At 40.6% G+C, this 23,316-nt stretch overlaps 1 protein-coding gene across 1 annotated transcript in view; it reads right to left on the reverse strand.

Moving 5' to 3' along the window:
- Positions 1–3,106: 3,106 nt before the first annotated feature.
- Positions 3,107–23,316, reverse strand: part of ahnak (AHNAK nucleoprotein) — a 35,450-nt gene continuing 15,240 nt past the window's right edge. The window contains exon 6 of the mRNA XM_057849995.1: positions 3,107–23,228. Within this exon, the coding sequence (XP_057705978.1) occupies positions 3,948–23,228 (19,281 nt within the window). The 3' untranslated portion in view covers positions 3,107–3,947. The remainder of the gene's footprint in view (positions 23,229–23,316) is intronic.

Raw genomic sequence — 23,316 nt, forward strand, 5'->3', positions numbered from 1 at the left:
ATGTAATAACTCCAACTGAAGTTATGGGAAAAGTGCCAATATTACACCACTATATTTATTATTCAACTCAAAATAGAGCAAACATCAGTTATTTTATTTATTTATTTTTTTTTTTTATCATGTCCTCTGTAAGATAGTCATGGCAAGCGCAAAGTGTCAATAAGGCATTGCCATATGCTGTATTACATTTGTCTCACACAGTACTTAGAGGCAGGCAATCACAGGACCAGAGTTCAGACAATGCCAATGAGTGACAATTCCCAAAATGCATTCTGCTGGGCTTTTGCACAGATTTTTAATTGTTTTTTTTATTACTTTCTTTGTAACTATTTCATTTTGGTAATGCAGTAGTTATATGTGATGATTTTATAATTATTTATTTTTCATCTGTTGTTCAATTTATTTGTGCACCATGACTGCAAATGGTCTTTGCTCACTTAGAGAAATTCCAAGCATCAGAGATTGGTTGGATATAGTGAATATATTAAGCGTAACTGCAGTGCGAAGAAGAGTTTATCCAATATGTCAGACGGCTGATATTTTGGTGTAAAATATGGAGTTTGTCAAACATCGGCCATCGCCCAATTAACAAATGAATCGGCCAATTATGGAAAAAAAAGCTGAGAAGATAACAATTTTGATGAGGCACCTGTGTGGGCAACTGCGGGCGCTACAGACTGACGATAGGACCCCGGAAGGACCCCACAGCAGCCTGAAGGTAGGCTGCTATACAGGGAGCCTCAGGCTTGCCTGTTTTGTAAATATTGTAAGATTATTTTTTTTTTATCTTGCATGAGAGAATATGCAATGTTGCTTTAGCCTTTTAAGGTGTTACTGAGTGATCCTCTCACTCAAAGATAACTTGTAGCCTTTGCGTAGCATAAGCTTTGTCATGGCAAGCATCCTCTTAAACTGTCATTTGTTTACATCTTATCGTGACGTCCTGGTAGGTTTAATTATTTGAAAATAATGAAAATAAAAACAATACTGTAATTGCTGAGTGTGTATAATCACAAAAAGAAGTACTGCTTTCATTGGTTTAGTAGCACTAGACTGAATTAATCAGGTCATCATTGAAAATTTGAAGCCGTTAAAACAATTCTTTAAAAATTGCCTTTATAATCTGCCATCTTTGAATAAAAAGTATATCCGCCTCAAATATCGGCTTACAAAATCGGCTTTCGATATCGACAGTCCGCTGAAAACATTTTTATATATTGGCATCGGCAAAATCCCATATCGGTCGACCTCTAGCGCTAAATGGTGACCAGCTCACGCACAAAGGCTTGTGCAATGACTTTTAAACCAACATACATATTGGCGCAAATGTAATGATGATATCTTCCAATATTATTTTAAATGCTTTAATGGCCGATATTATCGGCCACCCAATAATAATTGACAACTCTGATGAGATTTTATACAATGCTAAATAATACACAATGAATGTACAGCTCTAGAAATATTTAGTATGATAAACTGTAATGAGCAGTAGTTAAGGCTGCATGTAGTAAGCACAATTAATTACCTCATTAAGATTTACTTCATTAGTGACACATTGAGAGTAAGCTTGAGAACGATAAACCGATGCAACCGAATATCCGGTTTTACAGGTGAGAGATACAGATGTATCGATAGTAAAGTTACCATTCGACAGTAATTAACCATTAAATATTCAATGAACCGATAGTAGAGATAGAATTCGGCTATCGCGAGCACAATAATCGGCTTCTAATGCCTAGTTCAATGCATTACTTAATATGATAATAATTTAGCTTTTAAATCAGATGCTGCGCTTGTGTCATTCACCACACAGCGCACTTAGCTTGAGACCGCACGCATGATATACATAATATGGACAAGCACTACTCACAGTCGTGGTTGCCTCAACTTCCCATGCATTTCGGCAGAACCGCTACTTGTCGCCTTCATTACCCGATCGTCACGGGCGTGTCATAACAACGCTAGAGCTAACGAAACCACTGTAACGCACGCTCCGTAGCATTTTCTTCACAGCCCAAAACCAAACTAGTAGTGGCAACGAAGCAACATGCTAAAACAATGGACAGTGTGATCACCGACTCCAGCGACGTGCAGCGATTGATTTTCAACGCACCCAGGAAAACAAAAGTCGGACTTTGAACTGATGAAGGCAGCCAGATCTGTTCGCATGGGACAGAGCTTGTGTGAAGTGTGGAGCGGTACAGAGATCGTGAGTTTTTAACCCTGAAAAATAACCCACTGCAATGGTGAAAAGGGCGGCATATTGTTTCCACGAAACGCAGTCTACTTAAACATGAACATGGGGATTAGTTGATCTTCCTCAAGACAAATCTGCCCTTAATAAAAAAAAAAGGACAGTGATGAGGAATAAAAAAATGATAAAGCACAGGCATAAGTGAATGACTTTGCTGTGTATTAGGTTAAAGTAATGATTATTGACCTGTCTAAAATGCCATGTTTTATTCCCCCAATTATACCAGTCGTAAAGCATAATTTATTATTTATTTATGATCACACTAGCAGGTTTAATTCTTTTTTTCTCGAGCTGCTGCATATAATTAATATTTGTTGTTTGTCAGATGTTCACGTTAAAAGTTTGCACTTAAATTACTTACCTCTTGTGTTAAAAATACCAGGAAATACAGTAATTGAATTACTGCACTTTATTGTTGTCTGTCACTGGAGTTTTATTTTATTATCAATCCCATCCAACAAAATGACGGTCATATAGTAAGCCTTATTTTTTTTTTTTTTCATAAAAAAATAAAACATAACATTGGTATGAAATTTTGTTGTTTAATTTTGCTATTAGAAATGTGGTATTTTTATATGTTTAAAATACTGTACAAACATACACAACAAATATTTACTATCGTATCGTTTTCACTCTATCGAACCGTATCGTTCTTACACTGTATCGAAACGTATCGAATCGCTCGGCCTTAAAAATGTATCGTTTTTTAATCGAATCTTAACCTGTGTATCTAGATACATATCGAATCGGCTTCATGCCAGAGATTCCCAACCCTAATTGAGAGGTAGCTAGGCTTAGTGGCTAAATAAACAGAATAGAAACATGAAGAAAGAAATACCCATCTTGAAACAACTTTCTATACATTTTAATTAGTTTGTCAGGCAGAATGAACACAAGGAAAAACAAATCATTGTCTGAAAATTTCTGATCAAAACTCTCAGGATGGTTTATATCTAATACAATCAATAGCATTTATTATTTGTGACGTTTGATGCTGTATGAAGGGTGCAAAACATGACCAGGTAAACTGTACAATAAACAGGTTTTAAAAAAAAAAAAAAAAAAAAAAAATTAAAATAACAGCTGCAGAGCAAAAGTGGACAGTCTTTTAAGGATGATAAGGTGCGCTGGGAAAAAAAAAAAAGTTTTTAAATGTAGTGACCTGTCAGGGAAATTATCATCTATAAAACTTCACCAGACTTAAAGAATATGTTATAGAGACCCAGCTGTATGATGAACAAATTATACTTGTATGATGAAACAAATTATATTTGTGTTTAATTTTATAAACTACAAGTTCCTTCAAAATAACTACTTTGACTGTTCAGTGAAACAGACCCTGCATAAAATTACACCACACCCATTTATGAACAACATATAATTGAATGAAACAGGACAAAATAATACCAGTAATACAATGTTAGTGAAAAAATTGCTGAGATGGTATATTCTCAATAAATCTTGACTATGTACAGAAAAACAATATTTATTACATTTTATTTACAGTTTGTTGGGGCCTTAAATTATCCCTGTCCTTTCTGTCAATCACTAGTATGTTTAAATATGGGATGGCAGGATTTTCTCGATGATTGGCAAACTGATATTTGACAATCCCATAAATCTAGTATCTGGTGTATGTGGATGTGGACAGAAGATAAATAGCTAAATGATTTTACAAAGTCAACAGCACTCAATCATTTTTGGGTGATACAGACAGTTCAATTTTTGGGAACTTTAGAGCACCCTTTGACCCACTATCACTGCTAGACGATGAGGACAATCTAGGTTTTGAGGAGGCCAATGACATACCTGCACTACCCTCTACTCCTGCTTCGCTACCTTCACCATACGTTACTTCATACGAGCCCTTTGACTTGGAACCAAAACCTCCAAAAGTGCCAAACTTCAACTTGCCTTTCTTTCCTTTGATCTTTGGTCCACTTAGGTCTACTGAAATATCACTGCCCTCTGCTCCAAGGTGCCCTGAAGGGGAAATAACTGCAAGCCCACCCTCATCACTATGAGAGGAAGACCGATGTCGTGACTTCTTGAAAAGATCCAGTGATGCAGACTTGCTTTTGGGGGAAACACTGAGTCCAGCATCACCCTCAAATTGTAATTTCCCTCTTCCACCTTGTACACTGAGACCTTTAGAGACTTCACCTTTTCCACTGGTACTCAGTTCTACCTCTGTTCCCCGAAGCTCCCCTGCACTCCTGCCCTTTGATTTTGATTTGCCAAAAAAATTTGGGAACTTCACCTTTATCTTTCCTTCACTTTGCCTTATCTCTGGACTGGAAACTGTAAAATCCTGGGAGCAGCGAAGCTCTCCACTAGCTGTTATGCCTGTTGCACCTTTGCCATCACCCTCCTGGCCCTCATACTGTGGCTTACTAAAACCAAACTGTGGTAACTTGAGCTTGGGGAATGTTACCGTACCTTCGGGATATTGAAGGCCTCTAAATGTGCCACCTGCAGGAGAAACATTGATGTTTGGCAGGCTGATCTGGGGAGCCTTAAATTTCACATCTGAGCTTTCGTAACTAATATTTGGACTGCCTGTAACAGAATCCTGTAACTCTACAGCGGGGGATTTCAACTCCTCAGAGAAAGTTCCATCACCTTTGACTTTAGGGGATTTGATGTCAAGTTCTACATCAGGAAAATGAAGTTTCCCGAAAATTGGCTTTTTCACTTTTGTTGTATGGACATTGACATTAGGTGTGCCCGCTGTTACATCTGTTCTCGGTGTGTCTGTGTCAATATCGAGTTTCTTTCCTTTTCCTACCACTTTAGGGAGTTTGAATTTGCCCTTCTTCCCCTTTATGGTGACATCTAAATCGGGATATGACAAATCACCTTTCATGTTTGGACCTTCAACTGCACCCGTTGGAATTTCAACGTCAGGGTCTCTCACATCAATGCTAGTGTCAATTTCAGGAGCTTCCAGTTTTGGACCTTTGAGGCCAAATTGTGGCATTTTTAATTTAGGAACATCAAATCCACCCATAGAACCTTTGATGTCAATATTTGGGCCTTTGATATCCATTTTTGGTGCTTTTGTTTCACCCTCAAAATTAGGCACTGACAAGTCTACATCACCTTTGACTCCTTTCAGATTGACTTTTGGGATATTTATGTCAACTTCTCGACCTCTCAGTTCAACCTCAGGGATCTTGACATCAATATTAGCCTTGGGAGGGTTGATGTCAATTTCAGGGCCCTCCAGTTTTGGACCTTTGAAGCCAAATTCTGGCATTTTGATTGTTGGCATTTCAAATCCAGTCTTGGCACCCTTAATGCCAACTTTTGGTCCTTTGATATCAATTTCTGGTGCTTTTATATCTCCCTCAACACTTGGTACTGACATATCAACATCACCTTTAAATTTAGGAGCTTTCACATGGAAATTTACATCAGGCATGGAAATGCTTGGTGATGTGATTTTTGGCATTTTGAATTTTGGTCCCACGATCTTTCCACTAGGAGTATCAATGTCAACATCTGGTCCTCGTATGTCCATCTTTGGACCTTTTATATCCAAATCAGCTTTTGTGAGGTTAACATCAACATTGGGGCCTTTAACCTCGACCTCGGGTATTTTGGTGTCAATATTTGCCTTAGGGAGGTTGATTTCAAGTTCAGGGCCCTCCAGTTTTTGACCTTTGAAGCCAAATTCTGGGATTTTGATTTTTGGAATTTCAAATCCGGTCTTGGGGCTCTTGATGTCAATTTTGGGGCCTTTAACATCTATTTCTGGTCGTTTGAAATCACCCTCACTATTTGATAATGACACATCAACATCACCTTTCAATTTAAGCCCCTTCAGTTGCAAATCAACATCAGGCATGGAGAGGTTTGGTCCTGAGATCTTGGGCATCTTGAATTTTGGTCCCTTAAGTTTTCCACTGGGACTGTCAATATCGAGAGCTTGTCCTTCAATGTCCAGTTTTGGAACCTCAATGTTAAAATCACCCTTGGGGGAACTAATATCAACTGCAGGACCCTGCAGGCCAACCTCAGGTAGTTTGACATCAATATTAGCATTGGGAATGTCGATGTCAACATCAGCACTCTCCAGTTTTGGACCTTTGAATCCAAATTGTGGCATTTTCAATTTAGGAAATTCAAATCCACCCATAGAGCCCTTAATGTCAGTGTTTGGGCCTTGGATATCCATTGTTGGGGCTTTTATCTCAGCCTCAAAATTAGGTACTGACAAATCTACATCACCTTTGACATTGGGACCTCTGAGACTGAAATCAGGAAAGGAGATGTTTGGTCCTGAGATTGTGGGAAGCTTGAATTTGGGTCCCTTGATCTTACCACTGGGACTTTCAATGTTGACATCTGTTGCTTCAATGTCCAATGATGTTCCCTTAATTTCCAAATGATCTTTGGGGAGATTTATATCAACTTCTGGACCTTGAAGTTCAACCTCAGGGACTTTGATGTCAACATCAGCTTTGGGAATGTTGATGTCAATGTCAGGGCCCTCCAGTTTTGGACCTTTGAAGCCAAATTCTGGCAATCTAAATTTGGGCATTTCAAATCCACCCTTGGAGCCCTTAATGTCAACTTTTGGGCCTTTGATATCTCCATCTATTTTTGGTACTGACACATCAACATCGCCCTTGAGTTTCGGACCTTTCAGATTGAAATCCACATCTGGCATGGAGATGCCTGGCCCTGAAATCTTTGGCATCTTGAATTTTGGTCCCTTGATCTTCTCACCAGGGATGCCAATATCAACATCTGCCCCTTCAATATCTACTTTAGGTCCTCGAATGTTGACATTAACTTTTGGTAGACTGGGATCAACATCCAGCCCTTGAATATCGACCTCTGGGGCTTTGACATCAATACCAGCCTTGGGGAGGTTAATATCAACATTTGGTTCCTGCAATTCTGGACCTTTTATATCAACGCTTGGTATGTTTAGACCTACGTCAGCCTTTGAAAGTGATACATCTGGCATTTTGAGCTTTGAGCCTTTGATTTTTACATTAGGATCACCACTTATTACTTCTGGTCCTTTAATGTCAACATCTGGAAATTCTATCTCTCCACCCTCCTTAGTCAGATGAAGATCAGCTCCTGGAATTTCCACTTTAGGAACCTTGAAACCAAATTTGGGCATTTTAAATTTGTGTCCTTTTACTTTGGGGCCTGTTACATCTATATCTACATCCAGTCCTTCAATACTGCCAGTCTTCCCTTTGATGTTGATATTTCCTTGTGGCTGTTTCAGATCAGTTTCTGGGTTTTTGATCTTTGGACCCCGAAAACCAAACTTGGGCATTTTGAATTTAGCTTTCTTGGTGCTGAACCCTGGAATATCGACATTAACATCTTCCACATCAAGTTCAGCTTTTGGCAATTCAATATTCCCTTCACTATGGCCCTTGAATTTAGGAAGGCTTATGTCAACTTCAGGGCCCTCAACATTGGGACCTTTCAAACCAAATTCTGGCATTTGTATTCTAGGCAACTCAAATCCAGGCCCCTTGATGTCACCTTTGGGCCCTTTGATTTCTATTCCTGGTGCTTTTATCTCTCCTTCAACATGTGGCGCTCCTGCATCTATGTCTGCTTTGATTTGAGGACCTTTCAGATTGAAATCCACAGTTGGCATCTTGAATTTAGGTCCCTTTAATTTCCAACCTGGACTCCCGATGTCGACACCTGGTACTTCAACATCTATATCTGGACTCTTGATGTCTAAATTAGTTTTAGGTAGACTGACATCAACTTCAGGGACTGTGACATCAATGTTGGTTTTAGGAAGATTCATGTCAACATCAGGACCTTCTAGTTTTGTGCCTTTTAAGCCAAATTCAGGTATTTTAATTTTTGGCATTCCAAATCCAGTCTTTGGCCCTTTGATTTCAATCTTTGGGGCTTTGATGTCCACGTCTAGTGCTTCAATGTCTCCTTCAACTTTTGGTACAGATATATCAACATCCCCTTTGAGTTTAGGACCTTTCAGATGAAAATCCATTTCTGGCATCGATATGTTTGGCTTTGACATTTTAGGCATCTTCAGTTTTGGTCCCTTTATTTTCCAGCCTGGACTGTCTATGTCAACATCTGGTACATCAACATCTAAATCTGGTCCTGATATGTCTAAATCAGTTTTAGGTAGACTGACATCAACTTCAGGGACTTTGACATCAATATTAGCCTTAGGAAGATTGATGTCAACATCAGGACTTTCCAATTTTGGACCTTTAAAGCCTAACTCTGGCATTTTGATTTTGGGCATTTCAAATCCACCACTGGGGCCTTTGATGTCAATTTTTGGGCCTTTGATATCCACTTCTGGTGCTTTAATGTCGCCTTCAACTTTTGGCATTGATACATCAACATCCCCTTTGAATTTAGGACCTTTCAGATGGAAATCCATTTCTGGCATTGAGATGTTTGGCTTTGGGATTTTGGGCATCTTCAGTTTAGGTCCTTTTATTTTCCAACCAGGGCTCCCAATGTCAACATCTGGTGCTTCAACATCGAAATCTGGACCCTCGATGTCTAAATCAGTTTTAGGGAGATTGACATCAACGTCAGGGACTTTGACATCAATATTGGCCTTTTGAAGATTCATGTCGACATCAGGACCCTCTATTTTTGGACCTTTAAAGCCAAATTCTGGCATTTTGATTTTTGGCATGTCAAATCCACCCTTGGGGCCCTCGATGTCAACTTTTGGGCCTTTGATGTCCACTCCTGGTGCTTCAATGTCTCCTTCAACTTTTGGTATCGATACATCAATATCCCCTTTGAGTTTTGGACCTTTCAGATGGAAATCCAGTTCTGGCATTGAAATGTTTGGTTTTGAAATTTTTGGCATCTTCAAATTGGGTCCCTTTATTTTCCAACCTGGACTGCCGATATCAACATCTGGTCTTTCAATGTCAAATTCTGGACTCTTGATGTCTACATCTGTTTTGGGGAGACTGAAATCACATTCAGGGACGTTGATATCGATATTAGCCTTGGGAAGGTTGATGTCTACATCGGGACCTTCCAGTTTTGGACTTTTAAAACCAAAATCAGGCATTTTAATTTTGGGCATTTCAAACCCACCCTTGGGGCCCTTAATGTCAACTTTTGGGCCTTTGATATCAACTTCTGGTGCTTCAATGTCTCCTTCAACTTTTGGTATCGATACATCAATATCCCCTTTGAGTTTAGGGCCTTTCAGATGGAAATCCATTTCTGGCATTGAAATGTTTGGTTTGGAGAATTTTGGCATCTTCAAATTGGGTCCCTTGAATTTCCAACCTGGACTGCCAATGTCAACATCTGGTATTTCAATGTCTAAATCCTGACTTTTGATGTCCACATCTGTATTAGGGGGACTGAAATCACCTTCAGGGACCTTGATATCAATGTTGGCCTTGGGAAGGTTGATGTCTACATCGGGACCTTCCAGTTTTGGACTTTTAAAACCAAAATCAGGCATTTTAATTTTTGGCATTTCAAACCCACCCTTGGGGCCCTTAATGTCCACTTTTGGGCCTTTGATATCAACTTCTGGTGCTTCAATGTCTCCCTCTATATTTGGAACTGACATATCCACATCACCTTTGATTTTAGGTCCTTTCAGATGGAAATCCATTTCTGGCATTGAAATGTTTGGTTTGGAGATTTTTGGCATCTTTAAATTGGGTCCCTTGATGTTCCAGCCTGGACTGCCAATGTCAACATCTGGTACGTCAACGTCTAAATCTGGACCCTTGATTTTTAAATCAGCTTCGGGGAGATTGACATCAACTTCAGGGACCTTTATATCAATACTGGCCTTCGGAGGATTGATGTCAACATCGGGACCTTCCAGGTTTGGACCTTTGAAGCCAAAATCAGGCATTTTAATTTTCGGTATTCCAAATCCACCCTTGGAGCCCTTAATGTCAACTTTTGGGCCTTTGATATCCACTCCTGGTACTTCAATGTCTCCTTCAACTTTTGGTACTGAAACATCCACATCTCCTTTGAGTTTAGGACCTTTTAAATGAAAATCCATTTCTGGCATTGAGATGTTTGGTTTTGAAATTTTAGGCATCTTTAGGTTGGGTCCCTTTATTTTCCAACCTGGACTCCCAATGTCGACATCTGGTACTTCAACATCGAAATCGGGACCCTTGATGTCAAAATCTGTTTTAGGGAGACTGAAATCCACTTCAGGGACTTTGACATCAATATTGGCTTGAGGAAAATTGATGTCAACATCAGGACCTTCTAGTTTTGGGCCCTTCACATCAAATTCAGGCGTTTTGATTTTTGGCATGTCAAATCCACCCTTGGGGCCCTCGATGTCAACTTTTGGGCCTCTGATTTCAATTTCAGGTGCTTTCATATCTCCTTCAATATTTGGAACTGACATATCCATATCACCTTTGAGTTTAGGTCCTTTCAGATTAATATCCAGATTTGGCATGGGGATGTTTGGACCTTTGATTTTTGGCATATTAAATTTAGGTCCCTTGATTTTCCAACTGGGACTGTCAGTGTCAACATCTGGCGTTTTAATGTCTATTTGTGGTCCCTTGATGTCCAGATCAGATTTGGGGAGAGTTGCATCAACATTCGGGCCCTCCAGATTTGAACCTTTGACACCAAACTGGGGCATTTTAAATTTTGGAAGGTCGAATCCAATGTTCGGCCCTTTGACGTCAACATTTTTACCTTTTATATCTCCCTCAATATGTTTAGTTGAAAGATCCACATCTGCCTTTAATGTGGGGCTTTTCAGATTGAAATCAACGTCTGGAAATGAAATTTTGGGTCCTGAGAGTTTTGGCATCTTGAATTTTGGCCCTTTAATCTTTCCACTGGGACTCTGAATGTCAATATCTGGTCCTTCGATGTTCACATTGGGACTCTTAATATCTAAATCACCTTTTGGGAGATTTACATCAACTTCTGGACCTTTAAGTTCAACCCCTGGGACCTTCACATCAACGTTGGTCTTAGGAAGGTTGATGTCAACGTCTAGGCCCTCAAGTTTCGGACCTTTGAAGCCAAATTCAGGCATTTTGATTTTTGGCATTTCAAATCCAGTCTTGGCACCTTTGATGCCAACTTTGGGTCCTTTGATATCCATTTCCGGTACTTTTATATCTCCCTCAACACTTGGTAGTGACATATCAACATCACCTTTAAGTTTTGGGCCTTTCACTTGGAAATCCACATCAGGCATGGAAATGCTTGGTCCTGTAATTTTTGGCATCTTGAATTTGGGTCCTTTGATCTTTCCACTGGGACTGTCAATGTCAACATCTGGTCTTTCAATGTCCATGCTTAGGCCCTTAATATCTAAATCAGCTTTTGGAAGGTTTACATCAACTTCTGGACCTTTCAGTTCAACCTCCGGAACCTTGACATCAATATTTGCCTTGGGAAGATTGATGTCAAGGTCAGGGCCCTCTAGTTTAGGACCTTTGAAGCCAAATTCTGGCATTTTGATTTTGGGCATTTGAAATCCACCCTTGGGGCCCTTGATGTCAACTTTTGGGCCTTTGATATCCATTTCTGGTACTTTAATATCTCCATCAACACTTGCTAGTGACATATCAACATCACCTTTCAGTTTAGGACCTTTCAAATTGAAATCCACATCAGGCATAGAGAGGCCTGGTCCTGTGATTTTTGGTAACTTGAATTTGGGTCCTTTGATTTTTCCACTGGGACTGTCAATGTCAACATCTGGTCCTTCAATGTCCATGTTTAGGCCCTTAATATCTAAATCAGGTTTTTGGAGGTTTACATCAACTTCTGGAGCTTTCAATTTAACCTCAGGGATTTTGACATCAATATTAGCCTTTGGAAGGTTAATATCAAGGTCGGAACCTTCCATTCTTGGACCTTTAAAACCAAATTCTGGCATTCTAATTTTTGGCATTTCAAATCCAGTCTTGGTGCCCTTAATTCCAACTTTGGGTCCTTTGATATCCATTTCTGGCATTTTAATATCCCCCTCAACACTTGGAAGTGACACGTCAACATCGCCTTTAGGTTTAGGTCCTTTCATATTGAAATCTACATCAGGCATGGAGATGTTTGGTCCGGAGAGTTTTGGCATCTGGAATTTAGGTCCTTTGATTTTCCCACTGGGACCACCGATGTCAACATCTGGTCCTCGGATGTCTAATTCAGGAACGTGATGGTCTACATTTGGTTTTTGGAGACTTACATTAATTTCAGGACCTTGAGTGTCCAACCCAGGGCCCTTAAGGTCAATATTAGCTTTGGGGGGTGTTATGTCAATGCCAGAACCCTCCAGTTTTTTACTTTTAAACCCAAAGTCTGGCAGTTTGAATTTTGGTAATCCAAAACTGCTCTTGGAACCCTTAGTCTCAAGTTTTGGACCCTTAAAATCGACATCTGGTGCTTTTATGTCTGCTTCGATATTTGGTTGACCTATATTAACATCACCTTTAAGTTTAGGGCCTGTCAGTTGGAAATCTACATCAGGCATAGAGATGCTTGGCCCTGAAATCTTTGGCATCTTGAATTTTGGTCCTTTGATCTTACCACTGGGACTGTCAATGTCAAGATCTGGTACTTCAATTTCTGATTTAACGTCTTTCAGATCCAAATCCACTTTTGGGAGTTCAACATCTGGGCCTTGAAGTTCGACCTCAGGGACTATTCCATCAATTTTAGCTTTGGGAATCGTGATGTCAACATCGGGCCCTTCTAGTTTTGGACCTTTAAAGCCAAATTCTGGCATTTTGATTTTAGGCATTTCAAATCCACGCTTAGGGCCTTTCATGTCAATTTTTGGGCCTTTGATATCCACTTCTGGTGCTTCAATGTCTCCTTCAACTTTTGGTACTGATACATTAACATCCCCTTTTAGTTTTGGCCCTTTTAGATGGAAATCCATTTCTGGCATTGAGATGTTTGGCTTTGAGATTTTGGGCATCTTCAGTTTAGGTCCCTTTATTTTCCAACCTGGACTGTCTATGTCGACATCTGGTGCTTCAACATCAAAATCTGAGCCCTTGATGTCTAAATCAGTTTTAGGGAGACTGATATCAACTTCAGGGACTTTGACATCAATATCAGGACCCTCAATGTTTGGACCTTTAAAGCCAAAGTCTGGCATTTTGATTTTGGGCATTTCAAACCCACCACTGGGGCCCTCGATGTCAATTTTTGGGCCTTTGATATCCAAACCTGGTGCTTCAATGTCTCCTTCAACTTTTGGTATCGATACATCAACATCCCCTTTGAGTTTTGGACCTTTCAGATGGAAATCCATTTCTGGCATGGATATGTTTGGCTTTGAAATTTTTGGCATCTTCAATTTAGGTCCCTTTATTTTCCAACCTGGACTGTCTATTTCAGCTTTTGGTAGTTGAACATCTATATCTGGTCCCGTGATGTCTAAATCAGTTTTAGGGAGACTGACATCAACTTCTGGGACTTTGACATCAATATTGGCCTTTGGAAGGTTGATGGCAACATCGGGACCCTCTACTTTTGGACCTTTCAAGCCAAATTCTGGCATTTTGATTTTTGGCATTTCAAATGCACCCTTAGGGCCCTTGATATCAATATTTGGGCCTTTGATATCCACTTCTGGTGCTTCAATGTCTCCTTCAACTCTTGGTACTGATACATCAACATCCCCTTTTAGTTTCGGCCCTTTTAGATGGAAATCCATTTCTGGCATTGAGATGTTTGGCTTTGGGATTTTGGGCATCTTCAGTTTAGGTCCTTTTATTTTCCAGCCCGGACTCCCAATGTCGACTTCTGGTACTTCAACATCAAAATCAGGACCCTTGATGTCTAAATCTGTTTTAGGGAGACTGACATCCACTGCAGGGACTTTGACATCAATATTGGCTTTTGGAAGATTGATGTCAACATCAGAACCCTCTAATTTTGGCCCTTTAAAGCCAAATTCTGGCATTTTGATTTTTGGCATTTCAAATCCACCACTGGAGCCCTTAATGTCAATTGTCGGACCTTTGATGTCCATTTCTGGTGCTTCAATGTCTCCTTCAACTTTTGGTACAGACATATCAACATCTCCTTTGAGTTTAGGACCTTTCAGATGGAAATCCATTTCTGGCATTGAGATGTTTGGCTTTGAGATTTTGGGCATCTTCAGTTTAGGTCCTTTTATTTTCCAACCCGGACTCCCGATGTCAACATCTGGTGCTTCCACATCAAAATCTGGACCCTTGATGTCTAAATCAGTTTTAGGGAGACTGACATCCACTTTAGGGACATTGACATCAATACTGCCTTTTGGGAGATTGATGTCAACATCCGGACCCTCTATTTTTGGCCCTTTAAAGCCAAATTCTGGCATTTTTATTTTGGGCATTTCAAATCCACCTTTGGGGCCTTTAATGTCCATTTTTGGGCCTTGGATATCCACTTCTGGTGCTTCAATGTCTCCTTCAGCTTTTGGTACAGATATATCAACATCTCCTTTGAGTTTAGGACCTTTCAGATGGAAATCCATTTCTGGCATTGAGATGTTTGGCTTTGAGATTTTGGGCATCTTTAGTTTAGGTCCTTTTATTTTCCAACCCGGACTCCCGATGTCAACATCTGGTGCTTCAACATCACAAGCTGGCCCCTTGATGTCTAAATCAGCTTTAGGGACGCTGAAATCCACTTCAGGGACTTTGACATCAATATTGGCCTTTGGAAGATTGAAGTCCACATCAGGACCCTCTATTTTTGGGCCTTTAAAGCCAAAGTCTGGCATTTTAATTTTGGGCATTTCAAATCCACCCTTTGGCCCTTTGGTGTCGATTTTGGGGCCTTTGATGTCTATTTCTGGTGCTTCAATGTCTCCTTTAATTTTTGGTACTGATACGTCAACATCCCCTTTGAGTTTAGGGCCTTTAAGATGGAAATCCATTTCTGGCATTGAAATGTTTGGCTTTGGGATTTTGGGCATCTTCAGTTTAGGTCCTTTTATTTTCCAACCCGGACTCCCAATGTCGACATCTGGTGCTTCAACATCAAAATCTGGCCCCTTGATGTCTAAATCAGCTTTAGGGACATTGATATCCACTTCAGGGACTTTGACATCAATATTGGCCTTTGGAAGATTGACGTCCACATTAGGACCCTCTATTTTTGGACCTTTAATGCCAAAGTCTGGCATTTTAATTTTGGGCATTTCAAATCCACCCTTTGGGCCTTTAGTGTCAATTTTGAGGCCTTTGATGTCTACTTCTGGTGCTTCAATGTCTCCTTTAACTTTGGGTACTGATACATCAACATCCCCTTTGAGTTTAGGACCTTTAAGATTCAAGTCCATTTCTGGCATTGAAATGTTTGGCTTTGGGATTTTGGGCATCTTCAGTTTAGGTCCTTTTATTTTCCAACCCGGACTCCCAATGTCGACATCTGGTGCGTCAACATCAAAATCTGGCCCCTTGATGTCTAAATCAGCTTTAGGGACACTGAAATCTACTTCAGGCACTTTGACATCAATATTGGCCTTTGGAAGATTGATGTCAACATCGGGACCTTCAAGTTTTGGACCTTTCAAACTCAATTCTGGCATTTTAATTTTGGGCATTTCAAATCCACCCTTAGGGCCTTTAATGTCAATTTTTGGGCCTTCGATGTCCATTTCTGGTGCGTCAATGTCTCCTTCAACTTTTGGCAGTGATACATCAATATCCCCTTTGAGTTTCGGACCTTTTAGATTGAAATCCAGTTCTGGCATTGCGATGTTTGGCATTGAAATTTTTGGCATCTTCAGTTTAGGTCCCTTTATTTTCCAACCTGGACTGTCTATTTCAGCTTTGGGTAGTTGAACATCTATATCTGGTCCCGTGATGTCTAAATCAGTTTTAGGGAGACTGACATCAACTTCTGGGACATTGACATCAATATTGGGCTTGGGAAGGTTGATGGCAACATCGGGATCCTCTACTTTTGGACCTTTCAAGCCAAATTGTGGCATTTTGATTTTTGGCATATCAAATGCACCCTTGGGGCCCTTGATATCAATATTTGGGCCTTTGATATCAACTTCTGGTGCTGCAATGTCGCCTTCAACTTTTGGTATTGATACATCAACATCCCCTTTTAGTTTCGTCCCTTTTAGATGGAAATCCATTTCTGGCATTGAGATGTTTGGCTTTGGGATTTTGGGCATCTTCAGTTTAGGTCCTTTTATCTTCCAACCCGGACTCCCAATGTCGACATCTGGTACTTCGACATCAAAATCTGGCCCCTTGATGTCTATATCTGCTTTAGGGACACTGACATCCACTTCAGGGACTTTGACATCAATATTGGCCTTTGGAAGATTGATGTCAACATCGGGACCTTCAAGTTTTGGACCTTTCAAGCTCAATTCTGGCATTTTAATTTTGGGCATTTCAAATCCATTCTTAGGGCCTTTAATGTCAATTTTTGGGCCTTTGATGTCCATTTCTGGTGCGTCAATGTCTCCTTCAACTTTTGGCAGTGATACATCAATATCCCCTTTGAGTTTCGGACCTTTTAGATTTAAATCCAGTTCTGGCATTGCAATGTTTGGCATTGAAATTTTTGGCATCTTCAGTTTAGGTCCTTTTATTTTCCAACCTGGACTGTCGATTTCAGCTTCTGGTAGTTGAACATCTATATCTGGTCCCCTGATGTCTAAATCAGTTTTAGGGAGACTGACATCAACTTCTGGGACTTTGACATCAATATTGGGCTTGGGAAGGTTGATGGCAACATCGGGACCCTCTACTTTTGGACCTTTCAAGCTAAATTGTGGCATTTTGATTTTGGGCATTTCAAATCCACCACTGGGGCCTTTGATGTCAATTTTTTGGCCTTTGATATCCACTTCTGGTGCTTTAATGTCGCCTTCAACTTTTGGCAGTGATACATCAACATCCCCTTTGAATTTAGGACCTTTCACATGGAAATCCATTTCTGGCATTGAGATGTTTGGCTTTGGGATTTTGGGCATCTTCAGTTTAGGTCCTTTTATCTTCCAACCTGGACTCCCAATGTCGACATCTGGTGCTTCAACATCAAAATCTGGACCCGTGATGTCTAAATCAGCTGTAGGGACACTGACATCCACTTCAGGGACTTTGACATCAATATTGGCCTTTGGAAGATTGATATCAACATTGGGACCTTCAAGTTTTGGACCTTTCAAGCTCAATTCTGGCATTTTAATTTTAGGCATTTCAAATCCATTCTTAGGGCCTTTGATGTCGATTTCTGGTGCGTCAATGTCTCCTTCAACTTTTGGCAGTGATACATCAACATCCCCTTTGAGTTTCGGACCTTTTATTAAATTCAGTTCTGGTATTGTGATGTTTGGCATTGAAATTTTTGGCATCTTCAGTTTAGGTCCCTTTATTTTCCAACCTGGACTGTCTATTTCAGCCTCTTGTAGTTGAACATCTATATCTGGTCCAGTGATGTCTACATCAGTTTTAGGGAGACTAACATCAACTTCTGGGACTTTGACATCAATATTGGGCTTGGTAAGGGCGATGGCAACATCGGGACCCTCTACTTTTGGACCTTTCAAGCCAAATTCTGGCACTTTGAGTTTTGGCATTTCAAATGCACCATTGGGACCCTTAATATCAATATTTGGGCCTTTGATATCCACTTCTGGTGCTTTAATGTCTCCATCAACTCTTGGTACTGATACATCAACATCCCCTTTTAGTTTCGGCCCTTTTAGGTGGAAATCCATTTCAGGCATTGAGATGTTTGGCTTTGGGATTTTGGGCATCTTCAGTTTAGGTCCCTTTATTTTCCAGCCCGGACTCCCGATGTTGACATCTGGTACTTCAACATCAAAATCAGAACCCTTGATGTCTAAATCTGTTTTAGGGAGACTGACATCAACTTCAGGGACTTTGACATCAATATTGGCTTTTGGAAGATTGATATCAACATCAGGGCCCTCTATTTTTGGCCCTTTCAGGCCAAATGCTGGCATTTTTATTTTGGGCATTTCAAATCCACCACTAGGGCCCTTAATGTCAATTTCTGGGCCTTTGATGGCCACGTCTGGTGTGTCAATGTCTCCTTCAACTTTTGGCAGTGATACGTCAATATCCCCTTTAGGTTTTGGCCCTTTTAAATGGAAATCCATTTCTGGCATTGAAATGTTTGGCTTTGAGATTTTGGGCATTTTCAGTTTAGGTCCTTTTATTTTCCAACCCGGACTCCCGATGTCGACATCTGGTACATCAACATTGAAATCTGGACCCTTGATGTCTAAATCCGTTTTAGGGAGACTGACATCCACTGCAGGTACTTTGACATCAACATTGGCTTTTGGAAGATTGATATTAACATCAGGGCCCTCTATTTTTGGCCCTTTGAAGCCAAATGCTGGCATTTTTATTTTGGGCATTTCAAATCCACCACTAGGGCCCTTAATGTCAATTTCTGGGCCTTTGATGGCCACGTCTGGTGCTTCAATATCTCCTTCAACTTTTGGTACAGATATATCAACATCCCCTTTGAGTTTAGGACCTTTCAGATGGAAATCCATTTCTGGCATTGATATGTTTGGCTTTGAGATTTTAGGCATCTTCAGTTTTGGTCCCTTCATTTTCCAACCTGGACTATCTATGTGGACATCTGGTACATCAAGATCTACATCTGGTCCTGATATGTCTAAATCAGTTTGAGGGAGACTGACATCAACTTCAGGGACTTTGACATCAATATTAGCCTTAGGAAGATGGATGTCAACATCAGGACTTTCTAATGTTGGACCTTTAAAGCCTAACTCTGGTATTTTGATTTTGGGCATGTCAAATCCACCACTTGGGCCCTTGATGTCAACTTTGGGGCCTTTGATGTCCACTTCTGGTGCTTCAATGTCTCCTTCAACTTTTGGTACAGATATATCAACATCCCCTTTGAGTTTAGGACCTTTTAGCTGCAATCCCATTTCTGGCATTGATATGTTTGGCTTCGGGATTTTTGGCATCTTCAGTTTAGGTCCTTTTATTTTCCAACCCGGACTCCCCGTGTCGACATCTGGTACTTCAACATCAACATCAGGACCCTTGATGTCTAAATCAGTTTTAGGGAGATTGACATCAACCTCAGGGACTTTGACATCAATTTTGGCCTTTGGAAGATTCATGTCGACATCAGGACCCTCTATTTTTGGACCTTTAAAGCCAAATTCTGGCATTTTGATTTTGGGCATGTCAAATCCACCCTTGGGGCCCTCGATGTCAACTTTTGGGCCTTTGATGTCCACTTCTGGTGCTTCAATGTCTCCTTCAACTTTTGGTACAGATATATCAACATCCCCTTTGAGTTTAGGACCTTTTAGCTGCAATCCCATTTCTGGCATTGATATGTTTGGCTTCGGAATTTTGGGCATCTTCAGTTTAGGTCCTTTTATTTTCCAACCTGGACTCCCGATGTCGACATCTGGGACTTCAACATCAACATCAGGACCTTTGATGTCTAAATCAGTTTTAGGGAGATTGACATCAACCTCAGGGACTTTGACATCAATTTTGGCCTTTGGAAGATTCATGTCGACATCAGGACCCTCTATTTTTGGACCTTTAAAGCCAAATTCTGGCATTTTGATTTTGGGCATGTCAAATCCACCCTTGGGGCCCTCGATGTCAACTTTTGGGCCTTTGATGTCCACTCCTGGTGCTTCAATGTCTCCTTCAACTTTTGGTATCGATACATCAATATCCCCTTTGAGTTTTGGACCTTTTAGCTGCAATCCCATTTCTGGCATTGATATGTTTGGCTTCGGGATTTTTGGCATCTTCAGTTTAGGTCCTTTTATTTTCCAACCTGGACTCCCGATGTCGACATCTGGTACTTCAGCATCAAAATCAGGACCTGTGATGTCTAAATCAGTTTTAGGGAGACTGACATCAACTTCTGGGACTTTGACATCAATATTCGCCTTGGGAAGGTTGATGGCAACACCAGGACCCTCTATATTTGGACCTTTTAAGCCAAATTCTGGCATTTTGATTTTTGGCATTTCAAATGCACCCTTGGGGCCCTCGATGTCAACTTTTGGGCCTTTGATGTCCACTCCTGGTGCTTCAATGTCTCCTTCCACTTTTGGTATCGATACATCAATATCCCCTTTGAGTTTTGGACCTTTTAGCTGCAATCCCTTTTCTGGCATTGATATGTTTGGCTTCGGGATTTTTGGCATCTTCAGTTTAGGTCCTTTTATCTTCCAACCAGGACTCCCAATGTCGGCATCTGGTACTTCAACATCAAAATCTGGCCCCTTGATGTCTAAATCCGCTTTAGGGACACTGACATCAACTTCAGGGACTTTTACATCAATATTGGCCTTTGGAAGATTGATGTCAACATCAGGACTCTCCAATTTTGGACCTTTCATGTCAAATTCTGGCATTTTGATTCTGGGCATTTCAAATCCCCCCTTGGCACCTTTAATGTCAATGTTTGGGCATTTGATATCTACTTCTGGTGCTTCAATGTCTCCTTCAACTTTCGGTACTGATACATCAACATCCCCTTTTAGTTTCGGCCCTTTTAAACGGAAATCCATTTCTGGCATTGAGATGTTTGGCTTTGGGATTTTTGGCATCGTCAGTTTAGGTCCTTTTATTTTCCAACCTGGACTCCCGATGTCGACATCTGGTACTTCAACATCAACATCAGGACCCGTGATGTCTAAATCAGTTTTAGGGAGACTAACATCCACTGCAGGGACTTTGACATCAACATTAGCTTTTGGAAGATTGATACCAACATCAGGGCCCTCTATTTTTGGCCCTTGGAAGTCAAATGCTGGCATTTTAATTTTGGGCATTTCAAATCCACCACTAGGGCCCTTAATGTCAATTTCTGGGCCTTTGATGGCCACGTCTGGTGCTTCAATATCTCCCTCAGTTTTTGGAAGAGATACATCCACATCACCTTTGAGTTCAGGACCTTTCAGATGGAAACCCATTTCTGGCATTGAAATGTTTGGTTTTGAGATTTTTGGCATTTTAAGGTTTGGTCCCTTGATCTTCGAACCCGAACTGTCAATTTCAACATCTGGTCCTTCAATGTCTAATTTTGAGCCTTTAGTGTCTAAATCCAGTTTGGGAAGACTGACATCAACTTCAGGGACTTTGACATCAATATTGGCCTTGGGAAGGTTGATGTCAACTTGAGGACCCTCTAGTTTAGGACCTTTGAAGCCAAATTCTGGCGTTTTAATTTTGGGCATTTTAAATCCACCCTTGGGATCCTCAAGGTCGACGTTTGGGCCTTTGATGTCAATCTTTGGGGCTTTGATGTCAATTTCCGGTGATTTGATATCCCCCTCAACATTTGAAACTGACACATCCAAATCACCTTTGAAATTAGGGCCTTGAAGATCGAAATCCACATTTGGCATGTTGACATTTGAACCTGATATTTTTGGCATCTTCAGATTGGGTCCCTTGAGCTTCCAACGTTGACTGTCAATGCCAGCATCTGGTGGTTCAATCTCTAAATTTGGACCCTTGATATTTAAGTCAGTTTTGGGGAGACTTACACCTACTTCAGGGACTTTAATGTCAATATTAGCCTTAGGAAGGTTGATATCAACATCACCAGCCTTGTAACCCTTAATGTCTACATTTGGGCCTTTGATGTCAATGTCAGGCACCTTGATATCTCCATCAATATTTGGGACAGACACATGTGCGTCCCCTTTGAGTTTTGGACCTTTTAGATTGACATCCATTTTAGCCAAAGAGCTTTTTGGTCCTGAGATGTTTACTGCCTCTGTCAAATTTGGGCCTGAAAACTCAGGGCCTTTGACATCAATCTCAGCCTTGCTCAGATTTATGTTAATGTCTGGGCCCTGGGCTTCCTGACTTTTTAAACCAAATGTTGGCAATTTTATTTTGGAAAAGTCAATATTACCCGTTGTGTCATTGTCAATTTTTATGCCTGTCACTTCAATCTCTGGTGTGTCTATATTTTGTTTGATATGTCCTGGTGACACATCTATTTCACCTTTAACTTTGTTGCCCTTCAGATTCAGTTCCACGTTTGGCATAGTAATACTTGGGCCTGAGATTTCAGATTTGCGAATATCTTTACCAAACTGTATTCCATCGCCTTTGTGTCCTTCCATGTCTACCTCTGGACCCTGGATTACCACATCTGGTATTTTTACTTTCCCATCCATCTTTCGAGTTGATACATTCACTTTTCCTTTCATCTCTGGGCCAGTCTGACTAATGTCAATGTCGTGTGGTTTCATGTCAAAATTTGAACCCTTTGTCATATGTGATGTTATATTTACCTGAGGCATTTTGAAATCTCCCTCTTTCTGCTCAAGACTAATGCCTGGACCGTGAACGTGGTACTTTTTAGTTTGGATGCTGACAGATGTATTTGCAGAAGGCCCTTTCAATTCACTTGCAGCATCTGCAAAACCTCCACTCAATGAAATGTTGGGAATATGAATAGAGCCTGATTCAGGTAAATTCACATTTGTTCCCTCACCCCCTTGTGTTTTATCTGTGGATGTCACAATAATCTGTCTTCCTTTTTCTGTTACAGATGCATGAATTGACCCTCCATTCTCATTATCAGTTTTGAATACCTCACTTGGTCCCATCGCTCCCACAAAAACATGCCTACTACCAGTGTTTGAACTTTCCCTTAGCTTGCCTATATCCAAAACTCCTCCTTCAGCTCCAACTATTCTGGTTGGGCTGCCATGTGAAATTCTTATTCCTGAAGAACTATCCCCTAATTCCTGCCTTTGCCCCTTGAAATCTGGGCTTGAAAATTCAAGGTGCTCACTTATGCCAACTGGCATGTCCACAGTATAAGTGGTGATGCGGCGTGTGACAGTCGTAATTGTGCTGCCATCACTACTTGTGCTGCTATGCCGCTCCGTACGCACATCTACGCCTTCTGCAAGGTCTTCAGACTTAAGCCTCGGTTTGATCTTCCGTGTGTAAATCCTTTTATAGTCCTCATCATCTCCACTCTGAAAAATAATTAGAAGGGATAAAGTATGAGAAATTTACCAACTTTCGGATTAGAAAGTAGAAAAGGATTATTTTTATGTATAGCAT

The sequence above is a fragment of the Corythoichthys intestinalis genome, chromosome 11 (assembly GCF_030265065.1).
Source record: "Corythoichthys intestinalis isolate RoL2023-P3 chromosome 11, ASM3026506v1, whole genome shotgun sequence".
Classification (NCBI taxonomy): domain Eukaryota; kingdom Metazoa; phylum Chordata; class Actinopteri; order Syngnathiformes; family Syngnathidae; genus Corythoichthys; species Corythoichthys intestinalis.